Source organism: Lepidochelys olivacea, assembly GCF_965140295.1.
Source record: "Lepidochelys olivacea isolate rLepOli2 genome assembly, chromosome: 1".
Taxonomy (NCBI): domain Eukaryota; kingdom Metazoa; phylum Chordata; order Testudines; family Cheloniidae; genus Lepidochelys; species Lepidochelys olivacea.
This window is the reverse complement of record NC_140411.1, coordinates 25851155-25878120: the sequence shown is the minus strand read 5'-3', so window position 1 is coordinate 25878120 and position 26966 is coordinate 25851155. Positions and strand designations below refer to the sequence as shown.

At 43.1% G+C, this 26966-nt stretch overlaps 1 protein-coding gene across 1 annotated transcript in view; it reads right to left on the bottom strand.

Moving 5' to 3' along the window:
- The window catches only part of TYR (tyrosinase), an 84520-nt gene that overhangs the window by 29317 nt on the left and 28237 nt on the right, over positions 1–26966 (bottom strand). The window contains exon 3 of the mRNA XM_084617363.1: positions 8640–8787. Coding sequence (XP_084473489.1) covers positions 8640–8787 — 148 coding nt within the window. The remainder of the gene's footprint in view (positions 1–8639; positions 8788–26966) is intronic.

Sequence of the window (26966 nt, the reverse complement as noted above, 5' to 3'; positions counted from 1 at the left end):
GGGAGTCTCATGTTGCTTTGTCAGATATATTGGCAAAAAATGATGACATGTGACAAATGATATTCTCTGGAACTGCATGAACTGTGGCTTGGAATCACATGAGATCTGCTAGACAAAGGCAGGTGAAGAGGCAGCCATTAATAATGCACCACCATCCACAGTCACAGTAAACCTGTAACCCTTCATGTCAAGGATTTGTTAACTCATGGTCCTGATCTGTCTGCGTCTGGGAGGGTTAGCACTAGTCTGTTCCCAGCTCATGCATAGGAGAAGTCTCTTCCTGACTTCCCTCCAGCAGAAGGGCCAGGCACAATTAAAGCCTTTGCAATCAGGGACAGCAAGGCCTACACAGGACGACGCTGAGTGCTAGACTCTGCAATGCTTTTAAGAGCGGCACAATAACTGCCACTGGGGCTGTTCTGTGCTGCTCCCAGTGCAGGGCTGTGATGCTCGGCAACAATATAGCCCCTAGTGTTTCCAGCTGCTGGTTCGTTCCATAACCATTTTTAGCATGGTGATGATATCCAGTATCATCATGCAGGGAGCTGGGTGAAATCTCTCTGAAGCTGGTGAATGTAAAAGCCGCCCTTCGTTCAGGATAAATGTAAGAGAGCTCAAATAATAGGAGCCACAACCCAAAACGTACCTCACATGTAAGGCCTGTCGGAAACTGAGCTCGGTGGGTTGGAGGGGTTTCACTGAGGACTGAACTCAAATACAGGGAGATGGATATTCTTTTGAGGGAGGGAGGGAGAGAGAGAGCACAGCGTGTGTGTGTGCGTGTGAAAGAGAGAGAAAAGCCATCAAGAAACACCATAGAAGCAGAGAAGGCAGCAGAAAACTCACGAGAGCTTATGCTCAAATAAATTTGTTTGTCTCTAAGATGCCACAAGTACTCCTTTTCTTTTTGCAGATACAGACTAACATCGCTGCTACTCTGAATCCTGAATAGGAATGGACAACTTTATATCATTAAATTTTGGGTACGCTGGAGGATGAGAAGTTGTATAGATACATATAGCTCCAGCCTGCCAGTTCGGCAGCCATCCAGGATGGGCTGTGAGAGCACCCTGGGGAAGGGGGGAGAGGAATAGGACAGCTGGCATTGCTGTATAGCCTTGACCAGGCAGAACAGTGGAGTTCTCATGGGGCTCAGTAGTAAGGGGAGTGCCCTTACAGGATGGTAGTAAGGGGGAGGGTTAGCTCAGTGGTTTGAGCATTGGCCTGCTAAACCCAGGGTTGTGAGTTCAATCCTTGAGGGGGCCATTTGGGGTCTGGGGCAAAAACTGGGGATTGGTCATGCTTTGAGCAGGGGCGTGGGACTAGATCTCCTGAGGTCCCTTCCAACCTTATGTTTCTATGAACTGTACCTGTTTGGAAGAATATCATTGGCCTCCTCTCCCTCTCTAGCACCCTTTGGGTGGTCGTATGCTTAATTTTACATCCTTGAGCGGTAGAATGCTCACACATACACGTGTGCATGCACATCACTGTGTAATGTTGCCTCCTAAAGAAAGAATCTAGCCCTAGATGGCAGCTAGCAGAAAGATCATCGTACAGCCAACAGCAATGTCAAACTATGGATGCCCACGTGTTTTTTGTGATGTGAAACTTCAAAGTCAGTAATGTTCCAGTTAGGCTCTGAGGCCATCATTAAGCTTAGTGAAATCCAAAAATGTATCCAATTGCTAGAACCTCAGTTTGATTTGACTGTACTAAATTCTATTATAATTTGTGAGACTAGGGTGCTACTAATGGTGGCTTGGTTGCATAGGTGTATCCAATCCAACAGTGCTGTAAATAGGCTGACAACAAATTCAAGAGTGTTATGGATAGGGCTGGTCAAGCAATGATATTTTTATGATGAAAAATTTCAAATAATCCCCTTTTTAGGAGTCGTAATTTTTTTGGGTGTCATTAAATTTTTTGGGGAGGGGGAAGGAGGCTGTTGAAAACCAAAACCCAGAAATCTGTGGGGGTTAGCTACCAATAAATTGAAAGTCTGGGGATTTGGAATCTTCAGTTTTTTAACAAAAACCTGAAAGGTTTTGACAAAAATGGAAATTTGTTGATGAAAATGTCTGTTTTGTCAAAAAAAAACAAACTATTTTCCGTCAAGGGAAAAACAAAAGAGAAGCAAAATCCAGCATTTCAATCAGCCCTAGTTGTAAACAAGTTCCAGTGCTGCCTTCTCACTATCTAGTAATATCATGTGACAGCTTCTCCATATGGTGTCCATCCTTTGAGTCCAGCCATTTCAAGAAAGGATGAAAGCCCTGATGAGTTATGTTCAGGCTTGCTTTGTGCTTATGACTTATTCCACTAGTCAGGGGTCAGCAACAAAATCCCGAGGCCTGAGACCAATTCTGAAACTCTATTTCTAATACTGGATGCTTTGTTTGAATCATCCACATAATAACAATTAATTGTTATGAATCATGTTTATTATGTAAACATGCCTAGGGATCAACTAAGTGTAGTTTGTGATCTACCCTCAGATCCTTTTCTGCAGAACTCTTTCCTACATTGTAATTTCCCATTTTGTATTTGTGCAATTGATTATTCCTTTTTAAGTGGAGTACTTTGCACTTGTCCTTATTGAATTTCATCCTAATATTTGAGACCATTTCTCCTGTTTGTCAAGATCATTATGAATTCTATTCCTGTCCTCCAAAGCACTTGCAACCTCTGCTAGCTTGGTATCCTCTTCAGACTTTATAAGTGTACTCTCTATGCCATTATCCAAATCATTTATGAAGATATTGACTAGAACTAGGCCCAGGACAGATTGCTCTGAGACCCCACTCAATATGCCCTTCCAACTTGACTGTGAACCATTGATAACTACTGTCTAAGTACAGTTATTCAACCAGTTGTACAACCACCTTATAGAAAGTTCATGCAGATCACCTGCTTTTAAAAATTAGATTGTGTGTTCGGTCCTTGGTTACCAACTAACAAGCAAATAATAGGTGAGGGACCCGATCCTGCATTGATGACAGAGCTGCTGTGTGGGCACCAAGTTACTCCAGTCTACCTGTATAGGTGTGACTGAAGAAGAGACTGTATTGCTAAGTGTCTCATTTGCATAAGGCTCACCTCAGACACATCTATTTGCCACCTAAATCTGCTGCCCTTCCCCTTTTTATATCCTGCACACTTGCAGGTAGGGGAGAGTGTGAATAGGAGACCCACTATCACTCAGTATGGAAGACCATCCATTGTGCTTGTCAGAGAATTTCAGCCTCACCTCCCAAGATCCCACCCACACTGTGGGTTGAACATCTCATGGCAGAAGACTGAGGTCCAGAATATCAGAGCTGGGCCACCAGAATCCCCGGTGCAGGTGTAGTCAAGGGCCATGAATAGAGTTTGTGAATTAATCTACCTAGGCTACAAGCAGAGTTCAAATGGTTTCAGCAAACCGGACGTTCTTTGATGAATGGGTCTCACCACCTCCTTTGTGAAGTCCATGTCTGAATTATGGATGCAAAAACATCTTTGCACTGAGACAAAGTTCAGGATCTATCAAATCTGTATTGTTATATGGGTCAGAACCCTAGATCCTTTTACAAGTGGACTTGGAGTGTCTAGAGGTATTCCAGTGCGCTGCCAGCACCAAATCCTGAAAATAAAGTGGTTTGTCTTTGATTGAAATGTCACAATCTCACAGAGATCTGGCCTCCCTCAACTGCTCATTATTTTGAAAAGTGGCATTGCTCTTTGACTAGGTCACCAGGATGGACCAAACCACCCCAGCATATAATGCTGTCAAACTTTATCAACACATGAAGGGCTGCATGTCATGACCCTAGCTGGCGCCATTTGCAGGGTTACACCACAGATTTGTGGAATTACAGGATTGAGCCAGATCTGGCAGACACGTAACTTCTATTGATATCAATGAAAGTTAGGCACCTGAGTGACTTTGTCCAAGTTCACACAGGAAATCTGGTGGAGAGGGGAATTAGACCTGAGTCTCCGGAGACTATCACCAAGGTTATCACCCAACGCACTGGACCATCCCTCCTCTCTGGAAAAAAAAGTTAAAGTATAGCACAGTTCTCTGTCTCTACGAGGGTCTGAAGGTCAACAGTAGGGGTTGGTATCACTGTCTGTATATACCTGCTTGCTCTATAGGCTTCTTGTTTTAAATCTCTCTCCTATAGGCCATCACCTCACAGGTCTCCTGATGTTTACTCAGTACGCCAGTGGGTAGGGTACTCCTACTGAAGTCCTTAGGCAGAGAGGGTTAGAAATAGAAACCCACAGACCCAACACGGTAATTACAATCAGCGTTCTAATGCGTTCTGATTCAAGCACAAAAGTTGAGGCTGATACAGAACTTTTCCCACAGCTGCAGTGGTTATTCTCTCTTTCTACACTATTCTTTGTATGCCTGCCTGCCTGCCTCTCAGAAAAGGAATCCTCCACAGCCCTTAGACTATGTAGGAGAGAAACAGTTTATTAAATGTACTGTACTTACCTATCAGTCACCTACTTATTAATTACAACTAAAAGCATGATTAATCTGTCATGGATAAGGCTGCTAAGTAACCCTAATCATGCTAATGTATTTTTTTTGTCACTTATGCAAAAGGCAGCATTATTACCATTAGCTGCATTTATTCTGCCACAGCTAGTCTGAGGTTGTGTGATAGTTTTTGCATTGTCTTCACAGTTTTGTTCGGTGATTTACTTCGTCATTACCAATAGGATCCAATGATGTTTTCTTTGCAAAGTTTATCTTAGAAAATTGATAATGATTACAGTTTTTGAAAGTGCTTCCAGAGGCTCCCAATAACTAGGGGTGAAATTCAGCATGGAGGCCTATGCAACATGTAAGCCTTGGTCCCGGTGGAACTGAAGTGAGGCATAGATCTTGTGCTGGTCCCGCTGCGTGGAGTGAATTCTACCTGGGAGGACTCTGTGGCTCTAGGCATATAATAAATTATTGAAAGACTGGGCACTGGTCTTCTGCTCGGAGGGTTGTGGTCTCATGTCAACCATCCTGTTCAACGGGTCCTGGGGCAGTTAAGATGGTCAGTGAGGAAACATGGGTTGCAGTGTGTGGCAAGGCATCTCCTTCATCTCACCGGACCAAGCACTTCCCCCTCTGGAAATGGTGGGCCTGGGGTAAATCAGCTCTAGCCCACTCTGGGCAGTGTTCGTCCTCACCCCTTCTGTGCTCCTTTGGCCGTATTTCCTGGGTAGGCCTCAGGGTAGGCCTATGGGGTGATCCTCCACCAAACAAAAGGGGAATAGTCCCATAAACACAAAAACAAAGGGTGATACCTTCCCCTGCCTCCTCGCTGGGTCTGGGTGTCGCTCTGTAGTCTGCCCCCGGGTATCAGTCCTTCCCCTAGCAAGCATTCAGGCTTGTCTGCTTCTCCTATGGGGAGGAGCATAGCCTCCCCTCCTGGAGAAGCTTTACTTTCCTTCTGCCACAAGCCTGGTAGCAGACTGTGTCTCTATCTCCCTCCTGGTTTTAAAAGGTCTCAGGCAGCTCTTAACTGGATCCAGGTGTTCCTAAATGACCTGAGGTAACCCCTTCTCAGCTTATAGGGAAGAGAGCCCTAGAATGTTAAAGGCCAACATATCTGCCTTCCCACACCCTCTTGCAGCCCTCTGGCCTGACTTTGTCACAAGTGTCTTTAGTACACAGATGATTCCCAGCTTTATAGTTTCACCTCTTCCAACCAAACTAGCTGATTGATTTACTGAGCAGAGTGATGTGTGGAAGAGGGTAGAGCTTGAAAAATCCACTCACTCTCATGAACAGGAATTTTTCTCTGAGGGAGTGACATCAATTTTTGCAAAATCTGAGCTTTCCTTTTACAAGAAGAAAATTATATTTCTAGGGCCAGATCTTCAGCTGGTGTAAATCTAGCCTGGTTCCAATGATGTCCATGAAGCTATTTTAATTTACACCAACAGAGAAGCCCTTTGCTGCCTTCCCAAGTCTGCAGACAGACTATTCCAGTGTCTCTGCTGCTGCTCTGAGCTTCTACAAGTACAGCAGAAGGAGATCTGACCAGAACCTTGCCATTTTCCATTGCTGCTATTCAGAACCATGTGGGTATCCACATATCTGATAAGAACCTGGTAAATTTCAACCTATTTTAAAAGCGTTGCTCATCTAATATTTACGATTTTGCAGTTGTATTTTGATTAACTGGCCACGTTTCTTTCTTGCTTACTTTCTGGTCTTTGCAAATGAATAGCAATACTATAATATAAATATTTGTAGCCACATATATATTTTGGCAAACAAAATATTTTACATTTTTAATTTCAGCTTCACATCTTGGAAAGTCACAGAAATCCTAGAAGTGTAGGGCAGGAGGGGACCTTGAGAGGACATCAAGTACTTTACCTTGCACTGAGGCAGTTTCAAGTAAGACCATCCCTGACTAGTGTTTGTCTAACCTGTTCTTAAAACCCTTCCATAACAGTGTCCTCCCTTGAAAGCCTATTGCAGACCTTAACTAGTTAGAAAGTTTTTCCTAATATCTAACCTAAATCTTCCTCCTGTGAAGTAAGCAGATTACTTCTTGTCCTACTTCAGTGGACATGGAGAACCACCGAGCACTGTCCACAGTCCTTTAACATATTTGAGAACTATTAGGTCCCTGCTCAGTTTTTTTTCCTCAAGACTAAACTTGTGCAGTTTTTTAACCTTTCCTCATAGGCCATGATTTCTAAACCTGTTATCATGTTTGTTGCTGTCCTCTGGACTCTCTCCAATTTGTCAACATCCTTCTTAAAGTGTGGTGCCCAAAACTGTACACAGTACTCCATCTGAGTGCTGAGTAGAGCAGAACAATTACCTCCTGCATCTTAAATACAATGCTCCTGTTTAGTGCAACCCAGAATGATATTAGCCTTTTTTGGAACTGCATATTAGGGACTAGGACACAGGCGGTCTGGCCTACTGGTGAGAGCAGGAGTCGGGTGCAGTGGGCAGAGCAGGCATCCAGGTCAGGGAACTGAGTTGAGACACAGTAACAGAGTCGACTGCTGACTACCAGAGCTAAGGATCAAGTCAGAAGTCAGAGCTGAGGGTTAGAGCCAGGAAGCAAGGCATAAGGTCTGGAACTGGAAGGGAGGCAAGGATCAGGCACGGAGCAGGACCATGGTGGGAACTAGGAGAGAAAGCAGGAGCGGAGCAGGATTGGGTGCAGAATGCAGACATGAGCAGGGTCTGCTGCTGCTGCGGGAAATCACTTAGTTGCTCAGTCAACTTCCTGTGCCTCGTTCTGGCTTAATTAGCATGGTCGGACCAATCGGTGGAGCTGGGCAATCCTCCAATCAGCACTTTTGTGCGTGGTGCCTTGGCTGAGGTTGTAGTCGTACTAGCTCCTTGGCCCTTGGGGTTTCAGCAGACTTCAGGTGGCAGCCAGCATGTGATGGCTGCCTGGGAACTCGCAGGCCTGGGCCTAAGACTCAACACATCACATGTTGGCTCTTATATAGTCTCTGATCCGTTGTAACCCTCAGATCTTTTTCTGCAGTAGTTCCATCTAGCCAGTTATATTGTGTTTGTGCATTTGATTTTTCTTTCCTAAGTGTAGCACTTTGCATTTGTTTTTATTGAATTTCATCCGGTTGATTTCAGACCAATTCTTCAATCTATCAAGGACATTTTGAATTCTAATCCTGTCCTCCAAAGTGCTTACCACCCCTCCCCTCAGCTTTGTGTCTTCCCCGGCAAATTTTATGAGCATATTCTTCACTCCATCATCCAAGTCACTAATGAAAATATTGAATAGTACCAGACTGAGGACTGACTGCTGCACAACCCCACTAGATACATTCCCCCAGTGTGACAGCAAACCATTGATAACTACTCTTTGAGAACAGTCTTTCAACCAGTTGTGCACCCACCTTACATTGATTTCATCTAGACCATATTTCCCTAGTTTGCTTATGAGAGCGTCACGTGGTACTTTGTCAAAAGCCTTACTAAAATCAAGATACATTATGTCGACAGCTGCCCTCATCCACTAGGCCAGTAACCCTGTCAAAGAAGGAAAATAATCCTTCTCTTAGCAATTTTGTCCATTGTTTTCAGAACTGAGGTTCTTTTCCTGTTTCTAACGAACATGACTTCCTTCGGTTTGATTTTCTTTTTGCCTGCATAACTACAGCTCCTTTCTGTTCCAGCTGAAGGCGTTCACAGTTGTGTGTCTCACTGAAAAGTTGGACTTTGACATTTTTATTTATGAACAATTGATATGATTTTTTTTCTTATGAATGATCGATTCAAACAAAAGTAATATTTGTAATTGAGAGGAAGGGCTCCATCTGATCATAGCAATATTAAAGTAAATCACATTTTTGACTCAGCCTTCTTGACACAGAATAAGTTTCTATCACCACAAAATCACTGAATTATTATTAATACATTTGTCTTTCAACACTCTTTTAATACAGTGAACATTCAAGCAAGTATGAAAATTACAACACAATTGCTGTCAATTAGATTAAATGAATGAAGAGCTCAGTTATGTACAGTATGTTTGAAAATATTGTAAGTTTAATAGCATCTAAATTATCCAAATTTTGATACTAACGTTAAAAAAGCGCATTTTAAATACACAAAACAGATCAGTTTTATGAGGAAGAGTCAAACTCACCTGTCAACGAAGGCATGGTGAAGGATAAAGATGGGATCATTAGCAGATCCTTGTACCTGGGACATGGAGCCATTCATATAGATGTGAAGTGCATTATGTAAACTGCTTTGAGACATGTTCGCTATTCCAGTCTGTGGATTGGCAAAGCCTATATGTGAAGAGGAAATCATACACTGATATGAAGATGTGCATAATTATTATTTCAATAAAATAGAAGCTCAAAGTACCTACTAATTAGATTTCATTTATGTTCAGCTCTTTAGTATAATACTAAGATAAATGTTTAAAGAAAGAGCACTAGTATACTTGGAAGGCACATCAGAGATGACATTAGAAGAAACTAAATTAAAACTACTGCTATAAAACTAAAGCAACATGCCACTACACGAACTACTTAATTGATTTATATTTTTAATTCTTTGTCCAATATTTCTGGCTGTTAAAGCATTCTAAAACCCCAATCTTGAAAATATTTATGCATGTGAACTTTATTCATATGAATAGGAAATGTGTTTGGGCCCAAACCTACTAAGGGAATTATTTTACTGACTTACTGTGTCTCTGACAAATCACAGATAATTGGTGAAGCTGTACAAGTCTGAGAAAAGTAAATGAAAGGAGATTGACCCTGGCAATTACTAGTCCGTAAGCCAAAACAACCTGTTGTGTTTTGTGATATACTTAGACTGCAAGCTCTTTGGAGCAGGGGTCATAGTTTTTATTATGTGTGTACAGTGCTGAGCACTTTTCCCTGACTGGGGCCTTTACGAATCACTGCACTGCAAAAAGTAGGAGTAGTAAAAGGTTGGAACAAATAGTCAGCTAGGTCATCCCCTTCCATAATCAAACCTACAGGACAGGGCTCTGGGGAAAGAAGTCTCTTTGAGGGTTGCCCTGAGGACTGGACTTTTAAAGGCTACAGGGCCCATCCCCAAACCCAACAGACACTGGAGAATATGTGACACCTGGCCCCTACTCTAGGGGCCATGTGTCCCCATACTGGTTCTGGCCCTGGTAGCCCCAGTGGTCCCTTCTGGCCTTAAACTCTGAGCTCTCACCTAGCTTCCTGCTAGCACAGGTGTTCCCTAGCCAGCAGGAGATCCCTCAGAGTGTCAATACGGCACTGTATTGTCTCTTTCTCGGAGTCTCCATGGTTATATCTACGCTGCAATTAAAATCCCATGACTGGCCCATACCAGCTGACTTGGGCTTGTGGGGCTCAAGCTGTTTGATTGTGGCTGGCTTGGGCTCAGGCTGCAGCTCTGGGACCTTCCCACCTTGCTGGGTCCTAGAGCCCAGCCTCCAGCCCAAGCTCAGGCATTTAAAGAGCCCCTTAGCTCAAGCCCTGCGAGCCCAAGTGAGCTGGCAGACGCCAGTCACAGCTTTTTAACTGCCGTGTAGACATACCCTATGGTGTCAGGGTTAGCATAATCTCTATAGGCCCTCCTGGGTCCTGTCCTACCCATAGGGTTGGGGGACTTTCTAATTGCACAAACCCAAATACCCTTTCCCTGCCCACTGCCCCACTCCTTCTCTGCACCCCACCCAGTTCAGCCCCCCCCCGGTCCCTAGCTCTCCCCCACCCTCACTCACTTTCACTGGGCTGGGGCAGGGTGTTAGGGTGCAGGAGGGGGTGAAGGCTCCAGCTGGGAGTGCAGGCTTTAGGGTGGGACCAAAAATGAAGGGTTCAGGGAGCGGGAGGGGGTGCAGGCTCCGGCTGAGGGTGTGTGTGGGCTCTGCGGTGGAGCCAGGGATGAGAGGTTTGCCTTGCAGGAGGGGTCTAAGGGCTGGGGCAGGGGATTGGGAAGTGGATGGAGATACAGGGTCTGGGAGGGAGTTAGGGTGCAGGGCAGGTTCCTACCTGGGGCAAGAGGTTCGGGATACAGGTGGTGATTACCTCAGGTGGTGCAGCAGGGCTAAGGCAGGCTCCCTGCCTGCCATGGCTTCATGCTGCTCCCAGAAGCAGATGCCATGTCTGGCCCCTAGGCCAGGCAGCTCTGTGCGGTGTGTGCTGCCCATGTCCTCATGTGCCTCCCCCGCAGCTCCCATTGGCCACGGTTTCTGGTCAATGGGAGCTGCGGAACTGGCGCTGTGGGTGGGGGCAGCATGCGGAACTTCCCTGATTGCCCCTGTGCCTAGAGGCCAGACACGCCGGCCACTTCTGGGGAGCTGTGCAGAGCCAGGGCAGGCAGGGAGGCTACTTTAGCCCCACTGTGCCGCCAACCAGACTTTTAACAGCCCAGTCAGCAGTGCTGACTGGAGCTGCCAGGGTCCATTTTCGACCAGGCATTCCGGTCAAAAACTGGATGCCTTGCAACCCTACCTACCCACTGATGCTGTAGTGGGGTATTACTGAAGTTGGTGTTAAATGTGGTATTTCTTTAACCTAGCTTACTATGCTTCTACTCTCTCTTCTGAATCACTCCTTAAAACACTCTACCAGAACACACACACATGCTAGGCCTCCCTGACACTGAAGTATATCAGAAAAGACAGAAAATCTTTTTAAAATGAAAACTTAACAAAAATAGTGGAACTAACAAGATGCCTTCAGCGCTAAAGTTCAGTGCTCCATCACTTTGTCACATCTCCTCTCCTGTCCATACATTTTACATTGTTGATTAAGGTTGTAAATGTAGTAAGGCAGTAAATGTAGTAAGGCAGAAACCTTGTCTCTTTGTCTGGAAAGATCCTTGCATGCTTTGAGAACAGCATAAATTATAATATCGCGAGTAACCTGGGAGAGTATTTTATTATATCACAAAGCAGTAAAGTAATGGGGGAAGCAGAGTGGTCTAGTGCGGTGTTTCTCAACGACTGGTCCATGGACTGCTGTCGGTCCCTGAGAACTCTCTGACACAGGTTAGGAAGGCAGCAAGCTGGATCCTGGAATCAAAAAGGTTGAGAAACACACTAATCTAGTGTACAGGGCCCTAAATGGGGATTTTGGAGACCTGGGTTCTACTCCCAGCTTTGGGATTGATCTTTTAGTATGGCCACTTCACCTCATATGTCTTTGTCTGTCTGTTTAGATTGTAAGATCTTTTTGGGGTCAAGGACTGTTTTTTACTATGTGAATGTGCGGTGCTTGGTATAATGGGGCCTTAATCTCATCTGAGGCTTCTAGGTGCAAGTGCAGTGCTTCTAATAGTAGTAATAGTCCCTCTCCATAAGTCTAAAATTTTGAGCTCATTTCCAGTTGTTGAAGTCTCACAATGATGTTAACAAATCCAAGGGAAATCAGAGAAGAAGAATGATGATCAAGAGACTGGAGGAATTGGCTTCTGAGGAAAAAATTAAGTTCTACATAAGTATAGCTGGAATAAGATGAAAAAGGGGCACATATCTGAAAGGTCTGGACACAGCAGGGGAGGAGTGGAATTACCTAAGGTGGTATATGGGGAATTAATTAGTAATCAGATGAAATTAATATAGGGGAAATTTAGATCAGGAAAAGCTTCCTGATCGTAAATATTAAGCTGTACAATAGTCTCTGAAGGGAAGTGATGGGAGCCACATCACTTAGAAAATTTAAAACTGGATTGGACAAAACACTAGAAAACGTGTTGTGTGGGGCAATCTGGCAAGGACAAAGAGGTATATTCTAGTTCAGCCAGAAGTTATTGGGTTTTCTGGAATTACTGGTGAAATTTTATGGCATTTTTTTTCAGGAGGCCACACTAGATGATCCTAATAGTTCCTTTTAGTTTTAAAAACTATAAATCTAGGTACTCAATAACATGGTAAGTTTCTTTCAGCTCTCACTTCTATGAAATGGTTCTATGAAAATCAGCTGGAAAAAATCTACTTGTCAGGCTTCTTAAAATGGATAAGACTTCAGGCCCTTCACTTGTATCATACTACAGCTCATTATGGGGGGGAGGGCTGAAGGGAGATGGGTAGAGTACTATTTATATTGCTTCTAGAGTACTCTGGCCAGGAAACTAGATGCTTTGACAAGTTTCAGCCCTAAAAATGGTGTTAGCACTTGAGTTATCATATGAAAAGGGCTATAAAGAATACTTCTGTATTCTAAGATGCACTGAATCAGGGCAGCCTCTTCATAGGGAAATCTCCCAGAGAGCCAGTTTTGCCTAATGTGGACATTATCATTCATACCACCCACTGATTAACCGGGACAGTATTAGAACTAACGGCTTAGGTCATGTTTAATTCTAAGCTGTGGGCTCTTAATGTGGAAGATTTCATATAAATATTACAGATAGAAGAAATAATAATTAAATGCAGTGAGTATCACTTTTACCTGTGTGTTTTTACACAGTACGGCCTTTATTATGATTTCACTTGAATTCTTTTTAGACTTGTTTGAAAGGGTCTCAGAGCAGCCATTTACTCAAGGCAATGGGTGATGAACCAAGCTGAGCCAATTCAGAGGAATCTACAATACTAAAATAATTTTGTAGCATTTTAGGGAAAATTGTACTTCCACGAGGAAGAGAGGGAGTGAATCTGTAATCCACCACTATGATAAACCTCAGAAGTTCTTGGAGGGAAGCCCCATTGGAACGTGATGTGCTAGAACCAGTAGTTATGGCTGGATCTTAAGTTATTGAGCTCAATAGGAGCTTTGCCAGTGATTTAAATTGTAGCAGAATAAAATTCTTAAAGACCACGTACCTGGTTCTGTTCTTGCTCGTAGCACTGTAAATCAAGAAACCAGTGGTTCAATGGAATTGAACTGACCTCAATGGAGCTATGCCAACGTACACCAGTTGGACCTGTGGCCCAAACTTTATTATAGATTGAGCTGATAGCGTCACCTATAGTTGCCCAATACTTTCCATTATAATTATATACATGCAGTCTTCATAAAACATTCAAGTGTCTGTCTTTTAATAGATGCTATTTCATTATACTAACAGTCTACCAGCAGAGATCATGGAACTCCATATACAATCAGTCAGGGCCACAGCTGTATAAACATAGTGCAAGTCAAGTAGTGTCTTCCTTCATTACTCCTCATTTGCTGCTGAATTGACAGCATTAAGTGTATATGGTAGATTTCAGAGAGTATTCGGGGCCTCGATAGTATTATCAACATTAATTACTGCAGTGATGCGGCAAATGTCCCATACATCATACCACCTCCTGCATTCTTTTGGTGTATTATTTAACATTTCTCACACTCTATCACTTAACCACATAAAGATATTTAACTATTTTCAGGGTTGTTGGATTTTATAAATGCACTTAAGTAAAAGTCACTTTGCACTATTTCCAAGTCAAGTGCTAAGGACACCAATCACTTTGAAGGTGACATTTCACTCTCTAAGGTGCATGCCTGGGTCGCATTGACTCCAATACATCTGGGGATGAATGTGGCTGTAAGAAGAATTCCATGTTGCAGAGAAGCACAGACTCAGACTGATGTGTCTATTTTATATACATGAGAAGGGTAAAATAAGGCCGTGTCTCTGCTATGGGCACTAAAGTAGCATAGCTTCAATACTGTAGCTATGCCATTGTAACCCCATTGAGTAGATGCAGATTGCCGCAACAGCAAGAGTTTTCCATCAGCTATAGGAGCCAAGCAACCAGTAGCTAGGTCAACAGAAGCATTCTTCTCTTAGTCTAGCTGTGTCTACAATGGGGGCTAGGCTGGCATAACTACAGCACTCATGGGGGTGGATTTTTCACACCTCTGAGTGCCATAGTTATGTAGACCTAAGTTTTAAGTTTAGATCAGGCTTAAGTTAAATAACATGATTCTGAGGATCGGATCTTCAGCTGATTATGGAAGATGTTGGCACTATACCTGTTTACATCAGCTAAAGCGCTAGCCCTTAGCAATCTTTTTATAGGAGATATTTCAGGGCTAAATTCAACAGTGCAGCTGATGTTTTTGGTAGCTACATGTAACAATAATATCATCTAGCTCTCACACAGAACTTTTCATCAGTAGATCTCAACATGTTTTACAAAGGAGGTCACTGTCATTACCCCCATTTTGCAAAAGGGTAAACTGAGGCACTGGGACTTACTCTAGGTCACCCATCAACAGAGGTGGGACTAGAACCCTAATTCCGAGAGTTCCCAGTTTAATCACAAAATCACACTATAAACTTTATTTTAGCATATGATTAATCTAATACTTATCTCACACTGGTGTAACTTAGGAGTCATTCTACTGAAGTCAATCGGTTTGATCCTGAATTCCAGTTGCACTCATGTAAAACTGGAGTAACTCTATTGAAGTAAATGGAGTTATTCTGGATTTACACTAACTGAAATCAGAATCTGACCCTATGTGGAGTTATTTTGGTACAAAACCTGTGTAAATAAGATCAGAACCAGGTCCTAACTATCTGGGCTCAAGAGCTCATGTAAAGCTATGAGGGTAACAGCAGGTATCTTGTAATGCAGTGGTCAAACTAGGTCAAATTACAAAGGATGGATATAAACAAATAACACAAGTATGTTGGGACAAAATTAGAAAAGCCAAGGCAAAAAACGAGATCAAACTAGGTAGGGACATAAAAGAAAACAAGAAAACATTCTACAAATACATTAGAAGCAAGAGGAAGACCAAGGACAGAGTCGACCCATTACTCAATGAGCGGGGAAAGACAATAACAGAAAATGTGGAAATGGCAGAGGTGCTTAATGACTTTGTTTCGGTTTTCACCAAGAAGGTTGGTGGCAATTGGACATCTAAAATAGTGAATGCCAATGAAAATGAGGTAGGATCAGAGTCTAAAATAGGAAAAGAACAAGTCAAAATTTCTTAGACAAATTAGATGTCTTCAAATCACCAGGGCCTGATTAAATGCATCCTAGAATACTCAAGGAGCTGACTGAGGAGATATCTGAGCCATTAGCAATTATCTTTGAAAAGTCATGGAAAATGGGAGACATTCCAGAAGACTGGAAAAGGGCAAATATAATGCCCATCTATAAAAAGGGAAATAAGAACAACCTGGGGAATTACAGACCAGTCAGCTAAACTTCTGTACCCAGAAAGATAATGGAGCAAATAATTAAGCAATCAATTTGCAAACACCTAGAAGATAATAAGGTGATAAGTAACAGTCAGCATGGATTTGTCAAGAACAAATCATGTCAAATGAACCTGATAACTTTCTTTGATAGGATAGCAACCCTTGTGGATGGGGGGAAGCAGTAGATGTGGTATACCCTGACTTCAGTAAGGCTTTTGATACTGTCTCGCATGACTTTCTCATAAACAAACTCGGGAAATACAACTTAGGGCATGGCTACACTTGCTCGTCAGAGTGCATTAAAGCAGCCCCAGGCTCACTAACTCATGACCCATCCACACTGGCAAGGCACTTAGAGGGCCTGGACTGTGCAGCTGGAGCGCTCCTCAAGTTTGATTTCAGAGTAACAGCTGTGTTAGTCTGTGTTCGCAAAAAGTAAAGGAGTACTTGTGGCACCTTAGAGACTAACCAATTTATTTGAGCATGAGCTTTCGTGAGCTACAGCTCACTTCATTGGATGCATGAAGTGAGCTGTAGCTCACGAAAGCTCATGCTCAGATAAATTGGTTAGTCTCTAAGGTGCCACAAGTACTCCTTTTCTTCCTGGAGTTTGAGTGGGAGTTCTGTTGGAGGAGACGGTATTTGTGTTTGGTTTTGTATTGGTAGTATTTGTATGTGTAGAGGCTTGTAGGGGCTTTGCGCTGGGAGAGAAGCTGAGCCCTGATTAGGGGGCGGGACTTCTTTGACGAGGGGTCCTAAAAGGTAGCAGCTAGTCAGGCAGCGGCACAGGCAGCTAAAGCGGCACAGGAGCTAGCAAACAGAGGAGTTTGAGTGGGAGTTTGAAAGGGGAGTTTGTCTTGTAGTGCTTGTTTCTTGCTGTGGGTGGTGGTGTTATGGTGTGGTTTGTGTTTCCCAGATTAACAGGATTTAGGTGGGAAGGCAATGACAGATACAGAGGCAGCAGTGGGAGTGACCCATGTAGCAGAAGACACAATGAAGATGACTGGATGTGGAAGCTATGGTATGTACATGATCCTGGAGGGGGCACCTGGTAAGAGTTTTGTCTGTATGAAGTGCCGTCTGATAGAGCTGATGGAGGAAAAGATCCGAGGTTTGGAGATGCAGGTGGAAAGTCTGGTAGAGTTTAGGAAGGGGTTTGAGCAGATTATGGAGCAAAGGCATGAGGTATCTGAAGGGAAAAGCTCAGACTTGCAGATGGAAGCAGGACTGGGGAATTCTGAGGGGAGACTGGGTGAGGAAAGTGGTCAGTGGAAGCATGTGACTAAAAGAACCAGGAAAAGGAAAAGACGGGCTAGTGAAGGAGAAATAGAGCTTAAGAATAGGTTTGCAGAGTTGGAAAATGAAGAAGGGGCTCAGCAGGTAGTCACTGAAGGTGGAAGGGCAAGGAAGAAGAGAAGAGCGGCTAGTCCTATAGGAAAAGGGGAAGAGTTAATGGAGATTACACCAAATATGAGCCCCAGGAGGATACAGGATGGGTTAAAGAGGATTACAAGGGAGAATAGGAATGGAAAGAACTTGCAGCCAGAGGGAACAGGGGATAGACTGGAGAATAGCACTGTCACTAGGAAAAGGCAGGTCTATGTGACTGGGGACTCTTTACTGAGAAGAATAGATAGGCCTGTAACCAGAGCTGATCCAGAGAATAGGAGGGTGTGCTGTCTTCCAGGTGCTAAGATACGGGATGTAGACCTGAGGTTGAAAAGGATTCCAAAGGGAGCAGGAAAGAATCCCCTAATTATCCTTCATGTGGGAACAAATGATACGGCTAGATTCTCTCTGGAAAGTATTAAGGGAGACTATGTTAGGCTGGGAAAGATGCTTAAGGAAATTGAGGCTCAGGTGATCTTTAGTGGGATTCTGCATGTTCCTAGAGAAGGGCAACAAAGGTGTGACAAGATTATGACTATCAACAGATGGCTTAGGCAGTGGTGCTGTAAGGAGGGCTTTGGGATGTATGGCCATTGGGAGGCATTCATGGATAGAGGACAGTTCTCTCGGGATGGACTTCATCTGAGTAGGGAAGGAAATAGACTTCTAGGATGGAGGCTGGCACAACTGATTAAGAGAGCTTTAAACTAGGAATTTGGGGGAGATGGTTGGGAGATGTCCAGGCAATCTCCACACCAGAATTTAGCATTGAGAGGAAAGAAAATGAAGTAAGAGTGGATACAGCCGTGGGTAGGAGGAAGGGCAGTGTAGATACAAGTCTAATAGGTTATACTGGTAGTAAAATGACCGTGCCTAATAGGGTACAGAATGTGAGTGAGGCCAAACAGCAAAAATTAAGATGTTTGTACACTAATGCAAGGAGCCTAGGTAACAAAATGGAGGAACTAGAGCTACTGGTGCAGGAAGTGAAACCAGATATTATAGGGATAACAGAGACCTGGTGGAATAGTAGTCATGACTGGGCTACAGGTATTGAAGGGTATGTGCTGTTTAGGAAAGACCGAAATAAAGGTAAAGGTGGTGGAGTAGCACTGTATATCAATGATGAGATAGAATGTAAAGAAATAAGAAGCGATGAAATGGATATGACTGAGTCCGTCTGGGCAAAAGTTAAATTGGGGAAGAAAACTATTAGAGCCTCCCCTGGGATAGTGCTTGGGGTGTGCTATAGACCGCCAGGATCTAATTTGGATATGGATAGAGCCCTTTTTAATGTTTTTAATAAAGTAAATACTAATGGAAACTGTGTGATCATGGGAGACTTTAACTTCCCAGATATAGACTGGAGGACGAGTGCTAGTAATAATAATAGGGCTCAGATTTTCCAAGATGCGATAGCTCATGGATTCCTTCAGCAAGTAGTTGCTGAACCGAGTAGAGGGGATGCCATTTTAGATTTGGTTTTGGTGAGTAGTGAGAACCTCATAGAAGAAATGGTTGTAGGGGATAATCTTGGCTCAAGTGATCATGAGCTAATTCAGTTCAAACTGAACGGAAGGATTAATAAAAATAAATCTGCAGCTAGGGTTTTTGATTTCAAAAGGGCTGACTTTCAAAAATTAAGGAAATTAGTTAGGGGAGTGGATTGGACTGAAGAATTTATGGCTCTAAAGGTAGAGGAGGCCTGGGATTATTTTAAATCAAAGATGCAGAAGCTATCGGAAGCCTGCATCCCAAGAAAGGGGAAACAATTCATAGGCAGGAGTTGTAGACCAATCTGGATGAGCAAGCATCTCAGAGAGGTGATTAAGAAAAAGCAGAAAGCATTTAGGGAGTGGAAGAAGGGAGGGATCAGCAAGGAAAGCTACCTTATTGAGGTCAGAACATGTAGGGATAAAGTGAGACAGGCTAAAAGTCAAGTAGAGTTGAACCTTGCAAAGGGAATTAAAACCAATAGTAAAAGGTTCTATAGTCATATAAATAAGAAGAAAACAAAGAAAGAAGAAGTGGGACTGCTAAACACTGAGGATGGAGTGGAGGTCAAGGATAATCTAGGCATGGCCCAATATCTAAACAAATACTTTGCCTCAGTCTTTAATAAGACTAAAGAGGATCTTAGGGATAATGGTAGCATGACAAATGGGAATGAGGATATGGAGGTAGACATTACCATATTTGAGGTAGAAGCGAAACTCAAACAGCTTAATGGGACTAAATCAGGGGGCCCAGATAATCTTCATCCAAGAATATAAAGGAATTGGCACAAGAAATTGAAAGCCCATTAGCAAGAATTTTTAATGAATCTATAAACTCAGGGGTTGTACCATATGATTGGAGAATTGCTAACATAGTTTCTATTTTTAAGAAAGGGAAAAAAGGTAATCTGGGTAGCTACAGGCCTGTTAGTATGACATCTGTAGTATGCAAGGTCTTGGAAAAAAATTTGAAGGAGAAGGTAGTTAAGGACATTGAAGTCAATGGTAAGTGGGACAAAATACAACATGGTTTTACAAAAGGTAGATCGTGCCAAACCAACCTGATCTCCTTCTTTGAGAAAGTAACAGATTTTTTAGACAAAGGAAACGCAGTGGATCTAATTTACCTAGATTTTAGTAAGGCAATTGATACCGTGCCACATGGGGAATTATTAGTTAAATTGGATAAGATGGGGATCAATAGGAAAATTGAATAAGGAATAAGGTGGATAAGGAATTGGTTAAAGGGGAGACTACAACGGGTCCTACTGAAAGGTGACCTGTCAGGCTGGAGGGAGGTTACCAGTGGAGTTCCTCAAGGATAGCTTTTGGGACCAGTCTTATTTAATCTTTTTATTACTGACCTTGGCACAAAAAGTGGGAGTGTGCTAATAAAGTTTGCGGATGATACAAAGCTGGGAGATATTGCCAATTTAGAGAAGGACAGGGATACCCTACAGGAGGATCTGGATGACGTTGTAAACTGGAGTAATAGTAATAGGATGAAATTTAATAGTGAGACGTGTAAGGTCATGCATTTAGGGATTAATAACAATTTTAGTTATTTTAATTAAAGAATTTTAGTTATAAGCTAGGGACGCATCAATTAGAAGTAACGGAGGAGGAAAAGGACCTTGGACTATTGGTTGATCATAGGATGACTATGAGCTGCCAATGTGATATGGCTGTGAAAAAAGCTAATGTGGTCTTGGGATGCATCAGGAGAGGTATTTGCAGTAGGGATAAGGAGGTTTTAGTACTGTTATACAAGTCACTGGTGAGACCTCACCTGGAACACTGTGTGCAGTTCTGGTCTCCCATGTTTAAGAAGGATGAATTCAAACTGGAACAAGTACAGAGAAGGGCTACTAGGATGATCCAAGGAATGGAAAACTTGTCTTATGAAAGGAGACTCAAGGAACTTGGCTTGTTTAACCTAACTAAAAGAAGGTTTAGGGGAGATATGATTGCTCTCTATAAATATATCAGAGGGATAAATACTGGAGAGGAATTATTTAAGGTCAGTACCAATGTGGACACAAGAACAAATGGATATAAACTGGTCACTAGGAAATTTTAGACTAGAAATTAGACGAAGGTTTTTAAGCATCAGAGGAGTGAAGTTTTGGAATAGCCTTCCAAGGGAAGCAGTGGGGGCAAAAGATCTATCTGGCTTTAAGATTAAACTTGATAAGTTTATGGAGGAGATGGTATAACATGGTTTTGGTAATTAAATATTCATGGTAAATAGGCCCAATGGCCTGTGATAGGCTATTAGATGGGGTGAGATCCGAGTTACCCAGGAAAGAATTTTCTGTAGTATCTGGCTGATGAATCTTGCCCATATGCTCAGGGTTTAGCTGATCACCATATTTGGGGTCGGGAAGGAATTTTCCTCCAGGGCAGATTGGAAGAGGCCCTGGAGGTTTTTCGCCTTCCTCTGTAGCATGGGGCACGGGTCACTTGCTGGAGGATTCTCTGCTCCTCAAAGTCTTTAAACTACGATTTGAGGACTTCAATAGCACAGATATAGGTGTGAGGTTTTTTTGTGGGAGTGGTGGGTGAAATTCAGTGGCCTGCGTTGTGCAGGAGGTCAGACTAGATGATCATAATGGTCCCTTCTGACCTAAATATCTATGAATCTATGAATGCTCCTCCACGAAAAGCATAATGCTTGATGCGCCTCGGCTGAAACGCCCCAGCGTCAGTGTGAATGAGGTGTTGCATTACTGTGCTCTGATCGGCATCCAGAAATGTCCCATAATCCCCTTAAGTCAAGTGGCCACTCTTGTCATTGTTTGGAATCGGCTGCAGGAATGCAGATATGCCCTTTCAAAGTTCCGTTTCTGACTGCTGGGATGCTTATCTTCTCTGGGACAAAGCAACCATTAGTGTGGAATGTTGCATGAGAGGCGGGGAGAGCAGGGTCTGTCTGAACTTACAACACAGCATTTTGACATGCTCTCAGCCCCCCCAAAACCCACTCCCTCTCCCCCCACATACACACAACACACTCCCTGTCACACTCCACACCACCCCCCCATTTGGGAAAGCATGTTGCAGCCACTTGCATGCTGGGATAGCTACCACAATGCTCTGCTCTCTGTGACTGTTGCAAGAGCTGCTAATGTGGCCACGCCAGTGTGCTTGAATCTGACAGTGTGGACACGTGTGGTGTTTAGATGTTGCTTGTAATTATTAGAATTGGGAGCACTGGCTGCTGGGAGTCTGAAAGGACAGGAAACAGGAATGAGGGGGAAGGAGTTGAAGAGGCTGAGGGAAAGCTACTGAGGGTACAGCAGCAGCTTGGAAAAGAGGTTTCCACTTCAAAAAATAAAGTCCTGTTGAAGTTTGCTAGTACCTTGCCTACAACATTTTGTCAATGAGGATGGATCTTCTGCCTATGAACCCACCTGCACTCTTTCTACAAAGCCCAGATGAGCCTCCAATTGCTTTTACTGCCTGGATCCATATGTCTGAGACTTATCTGCTTGCAATCAGTGCTACAGAGATTTCTGAAGTAAGAAAGCATGCTCTGCTAATCCACTGCCTTGGAGCAGAAGGGCAGCGTATATTTTACACTTTTCCCCTTGCAGACGATAAATATGAAACTGCACTAAAGTTCTGCATTAAAGAACTTTTTTGTACCAAAAGTGAATGTAGTAGCTAATCGCTACAGATTTTGCCAGCGTGAGCAGAAACCAGGGGAGATTATAATGCAGTATATTGCTTCCCTGAGGAGTCTGATTGTAATTTGTGACTTTGGGAATACGACAGATGAGATGATTAGAGACCAGTTCATTGAGAAAACAACCATGCTTCTTGTAAGAGAACGTTTACTTCTAGAACCACAACTTACACTAGAAAAAGCAATAACCATTGCTACCCAGATTGAGTCAGCTACAGCTGAAGCCAAAATAATGACATGGATACAGGAGGCACAGTCCAGGCTGTGAATCCTTTGCAGAAAAGTTCACTATCCACTGAAGACAAAAATTACAAGAGGAAAACTAATGGAAAACCCACCAAATCAGCAAATTCAAAATACAGTAAAAGCATGTTTTCACTGTGGATCCCCACAACACCTTGCAAGCTACACAGGATGTCCGGCAAAAGTCGCTCAGTGCAATCATTGCAAAAAGATCGGGCATTTTGCTAAAGTATGTTGCAGCAGCCAGTTCAATCAACAGGTGCATGCAGTTACAATACCAGATGTTACTGTGCTGAGCATGGACAAAATCACTACTGCACATATTCCAGAACAAATAAATTGCACGGTAAATGTTTCCACCATACCCTCAGGCAAATCACACTCTATTCAGCTAATGTTGGACACTGGCTCAGCAGTATCTATACTACCTGATTCCATCTATTTGCATTACTTTAAAGATGTGCCTCTTACTGAACCCAAACTTCACTTGGTGTGCTATTTGAAAACGCATATTCCGTGGCTGCCTGCCAGCAATAGTTACTTTTGTTGATTGCTGTGTAACTGCAGAGTTCTACATTGTCCACAAAGGCACTCCTATCCTTGGCAGAGATTTATTGGCTGCTTTAAATCTCAGGGTAGTTAATGGACGAATCAATCTTCCTCAGCAAAGCACTCTTGTGGTACACACACCAGTTTCAGCTGGAACCCAACACCAGGTTGAGGAGAAACTTGGCTGTGCTTATGGTTTCTGCATAAAGTTAAAATGTGGAATAATGTGATGCCTGTATGACAGAAGTTACGGCGCTTACCATTTTCAGTCAGGGAAGCTGCTTCAGAGGAACTTAGAAAACTTGTTCAAAAGGGCATTATTGAAGAGATTAACTCCTATAGTAGTGATGCAGAAGAAGTGTGGAGGCATTTGCCTTTGCCTTTGTGTGGACTTAAGGGAGCCAAATAAAGCTATTTTGATTGACAGCCATCCTCTTCCTCACAGAGAAGAAGTATTTGCAGAACTCTGTGGAGCAAAGATGTTTTCTACTCTTGATTTGCAGAGTACATACCACCAGGTTATGTTGCATGAAGATAGCAGAGACCTCACAGCATTTGTTACACATGAGGGACTATTCTGTTTTAAACGTGTTCCATATGGTCTCGCGTCAGTCCCAAGTGACTTCCAAAAAATGATGTCATTGATTTTGAAGAATCGACATGGAGTTCAGTGCTATTTTAATGATATTATCGTGTTTGGAAATACTTTGGAGGAGCCTGACAATAACCTGCAGTCTACTAAACTGCATCAGCAAAGCAGGCCCCAAGCTCAGTAGGTCCAAATGCAAATTTAGACAAACTGAACTCTCCTTTCTGGGGCATACAATTTCACAGGCAGGACTGAAACCTGATCCGGCTCATATCCTGGCAATTTCAAATGCTCCTCCTCCAACAGATTTGCAAACCTTACGTTCCTTCTTGGGTCTTATCTCCTGCTATGCAAAATTCAGTCCCAGTTATGCTTTTGTCATTGAATTGTTATGAGAATTACTACGGAGAAGTTCAACCTTAGTGTGGACAACGGATGTACAAGCTAGCTTCGAAATGGTGAAAGACTTGATTGTACATAGTCCAGTACTTGCACTATTCAGTCCTGCATTGCTCACAATTGTAACTACTGACGCTTCTGATTATGGACTTGGGGCTGTCCTCACACAACTTCATGAGGACAACACAGAAAGGACTGTTGCATTTGCTTCAAGGACACTAAGAGAGAAAATATTCTACAGTCGAAAAAGAAGCACTTGCTTGTGTCTGGGCTACTGAAAAATGGAGAACTTACCTGTGGGGCCACGCGTTCAAGTTGCGCTCAGACCACAGCCCTTTGACAACGTTGCTCACCACGAAAGGACTGGGAAGAGCAGGATATCGTATTGCTCGATGGTCTGCAAGATACTTTCTTTCAGTTATGAACTGGAATATAAGCCTGGAAACCAAAATGTGGTCGCTGATTGCCTTTCTTGCCTGCTTTTGCTTTCACCATATGGTCCACCGGAGGATGAGGATGTAGTAGTTGCACTTATTACAAGCACTCGTACTGCAGTTACAAGAGAACAATTTCAAGCTGCTTCTTCAGTGTGTCCAATTCAACAAAAACTACGGGAATTTCTGACAAAGAGATGGCCCAGTAACCCTAAAAACCTTGACCCAGTTTTGCTGCCTTATTTTAGAGTTTGGGATGAACTTTCTTTGCTCGATGGCTGTGTGCTACAAGGAATACACAGGCTACTTGTGCCTGAAGAATTACAGTCAAAACTCCTACAGCTGGCACATGATACTCATCAAGGAATTGTCACAACCAAACGACGACCATGGGATCTGTACTGGTGGCCAGGGATGGACTCTCAAACTGACGCACTCATAAAATCCTGTGTCACTTGCCAAATGCATGATAAGACAGCAGTGACATGTACCCCTCCATCACAGCCTGTTCCTCTTCCTGAATCTGCATGGGAAAAAGTGGTAATTGACATTGTAGGACCCTTTGATACTGCTCCAATTGACTGTCGTTATGCCATCACCTTAATAGACTATTTCAGGAAATGGCCTGAGGTAGCGTTTACATTGCAAATCTCTTCTGCTACAGTAATTAAGTTCCTTTCTTCAGTTTTTAGCAGGGAAGGTAACACCAAAGAACTGGCTTCAGATAATGGTAGTCAATTTACTTCCCTGGAGTTTGAAACTTTTTGAGCAGAGAGAAACACTTTACACAGAAGGTCATCCCTATATTACCTTCAAGCCAATGGGTAAATTGAATGGTTTAACAGAAGTTTAAAAGAATCTGCAAACAGCTTAACTGGAAGGGCGATTGTGGATACCCTTCACTACTGATTTCTTGCAAGCATATTGGGCTACACGACATGCCACAACACGAAGATCACCTGCAGAGTTAATGCATGGGAAACAGATGAATACTAAACTGAACATTGTTGGATTGCTAAAGGCAAGACCTGATGCAACAACAGAGGATGATGTGAGAAAAACAGTTTAACAGAACCAGGCAAAGTATAAGGCTTTCACAGACAAGTGGCGGGGTGCTAAGGAACCAAAGTTTCAGTGTGGTTCCTTCGTTAGAATACAAAAACCTGGAATTTTACGCAAATGGGAACATAAATTCACAGCTCCTCTTAAAATCATAGAGAAGAAGGGACCTTACACTTATCGACTTTCTGATGGGCGGCTATGGAATGCTTCTTATCTTGCACCTGCCTATGCACAAAGAGGAGATTATGCCAACACCCAGTCTGCATGGATGACTTCACCGTAGTATCAACACAACAAGAGATTGCACTGGAACCGGAGCTTGAGAAATGGCCTGTCAGACCCAGACGACCACCTGTCTGGACTAGAGACTATCTATAGTGTTTTCAGTGTAATATTTCTGTCAACAGTATAGTGCCTTGTTTCCTATTTGTTCCTGTGGTTAGAACAGCGTTTGTTGTAACTGGGAGAGTTTCTTAAGAGAGGAGGGAATGTGGTGTTTAGATGTTGCTTGTAATTATTAGACCTGGGAGCACTGGCTGTTGGGAGTCTGAAAGGACAGGAAACAGGAAGGAGGGGGAGGAGTTGAAGAGGCTGAGGGAGAGCTACTGAGGGTGCAGCAGCAGCTTGGAAAAGAGGTTTCCACTTTAAAAAATAAAGTCCTGTTGAAGTTTGTTAGTACCTTGTCTGGCTACTACAACAACACGCTGCAGCACTTTCCCTACTGCGTTCTCCGAGGGCTGGTTTAACTCTCAGAGCTCTACATCTGCAAGTGTAGCCATGCCCATAGGTGGAGCTACTATAAGGTGGATGCGTAACTGGTTGGAAAATCATTCCCAGAGAGTAGTTATCAGTTGTTCATAGCCATGATGGAAGGGCATAAAATAGAGTCCTGCAGGGATCGGTTCTGGGTCCGGTTCTGTTCAGTATCTTCATCAATGATTTAGATAGTGGCATAGAGAGTACACCTAAAGTTTGCGGACGATATAAAGCTGGGAGGGGTTGCAAGTGCTTTGGAAGATATGATTAAAATTCTAAATGATCTGGACAAACTGGAGAAATGGTCTGAAGTAAATAGGATGAAATCCAATAAGGACAAATGCAAAGTACTCCACTTAGGAAGGAACACTTACAAAATGGGAAATGACTGCCTAGGAAGGAGTACTTTGGAAAGGGATCTGGGGGTCATAGTGGATCACAAGCTAAATATGAGTCAACATTATAATGCTGTTGCAAAAAACCAAAACACCATTCTGAGATGTTTTAGCAGGAGTATTGTAAGGAAGATACGAGAAGTAATTCTTCCACTCTACTCCACATTGATTAGGCCTCAACTGGAGTATTGTGTCCAGTTCTGGGCACCACATTTCAGAAAAGATGTGGACAAATTAGAGAGAGAGTCTAGAGAAGAGCAACACAAATGATTAAAGGTCTAGAAAACATGACCTATGAGGGAAGATTGAAAAAAACTGGGTTTGTTTAGTCTGGAGAAGAGGAAGACTGAGAGGGGACATAACAATTT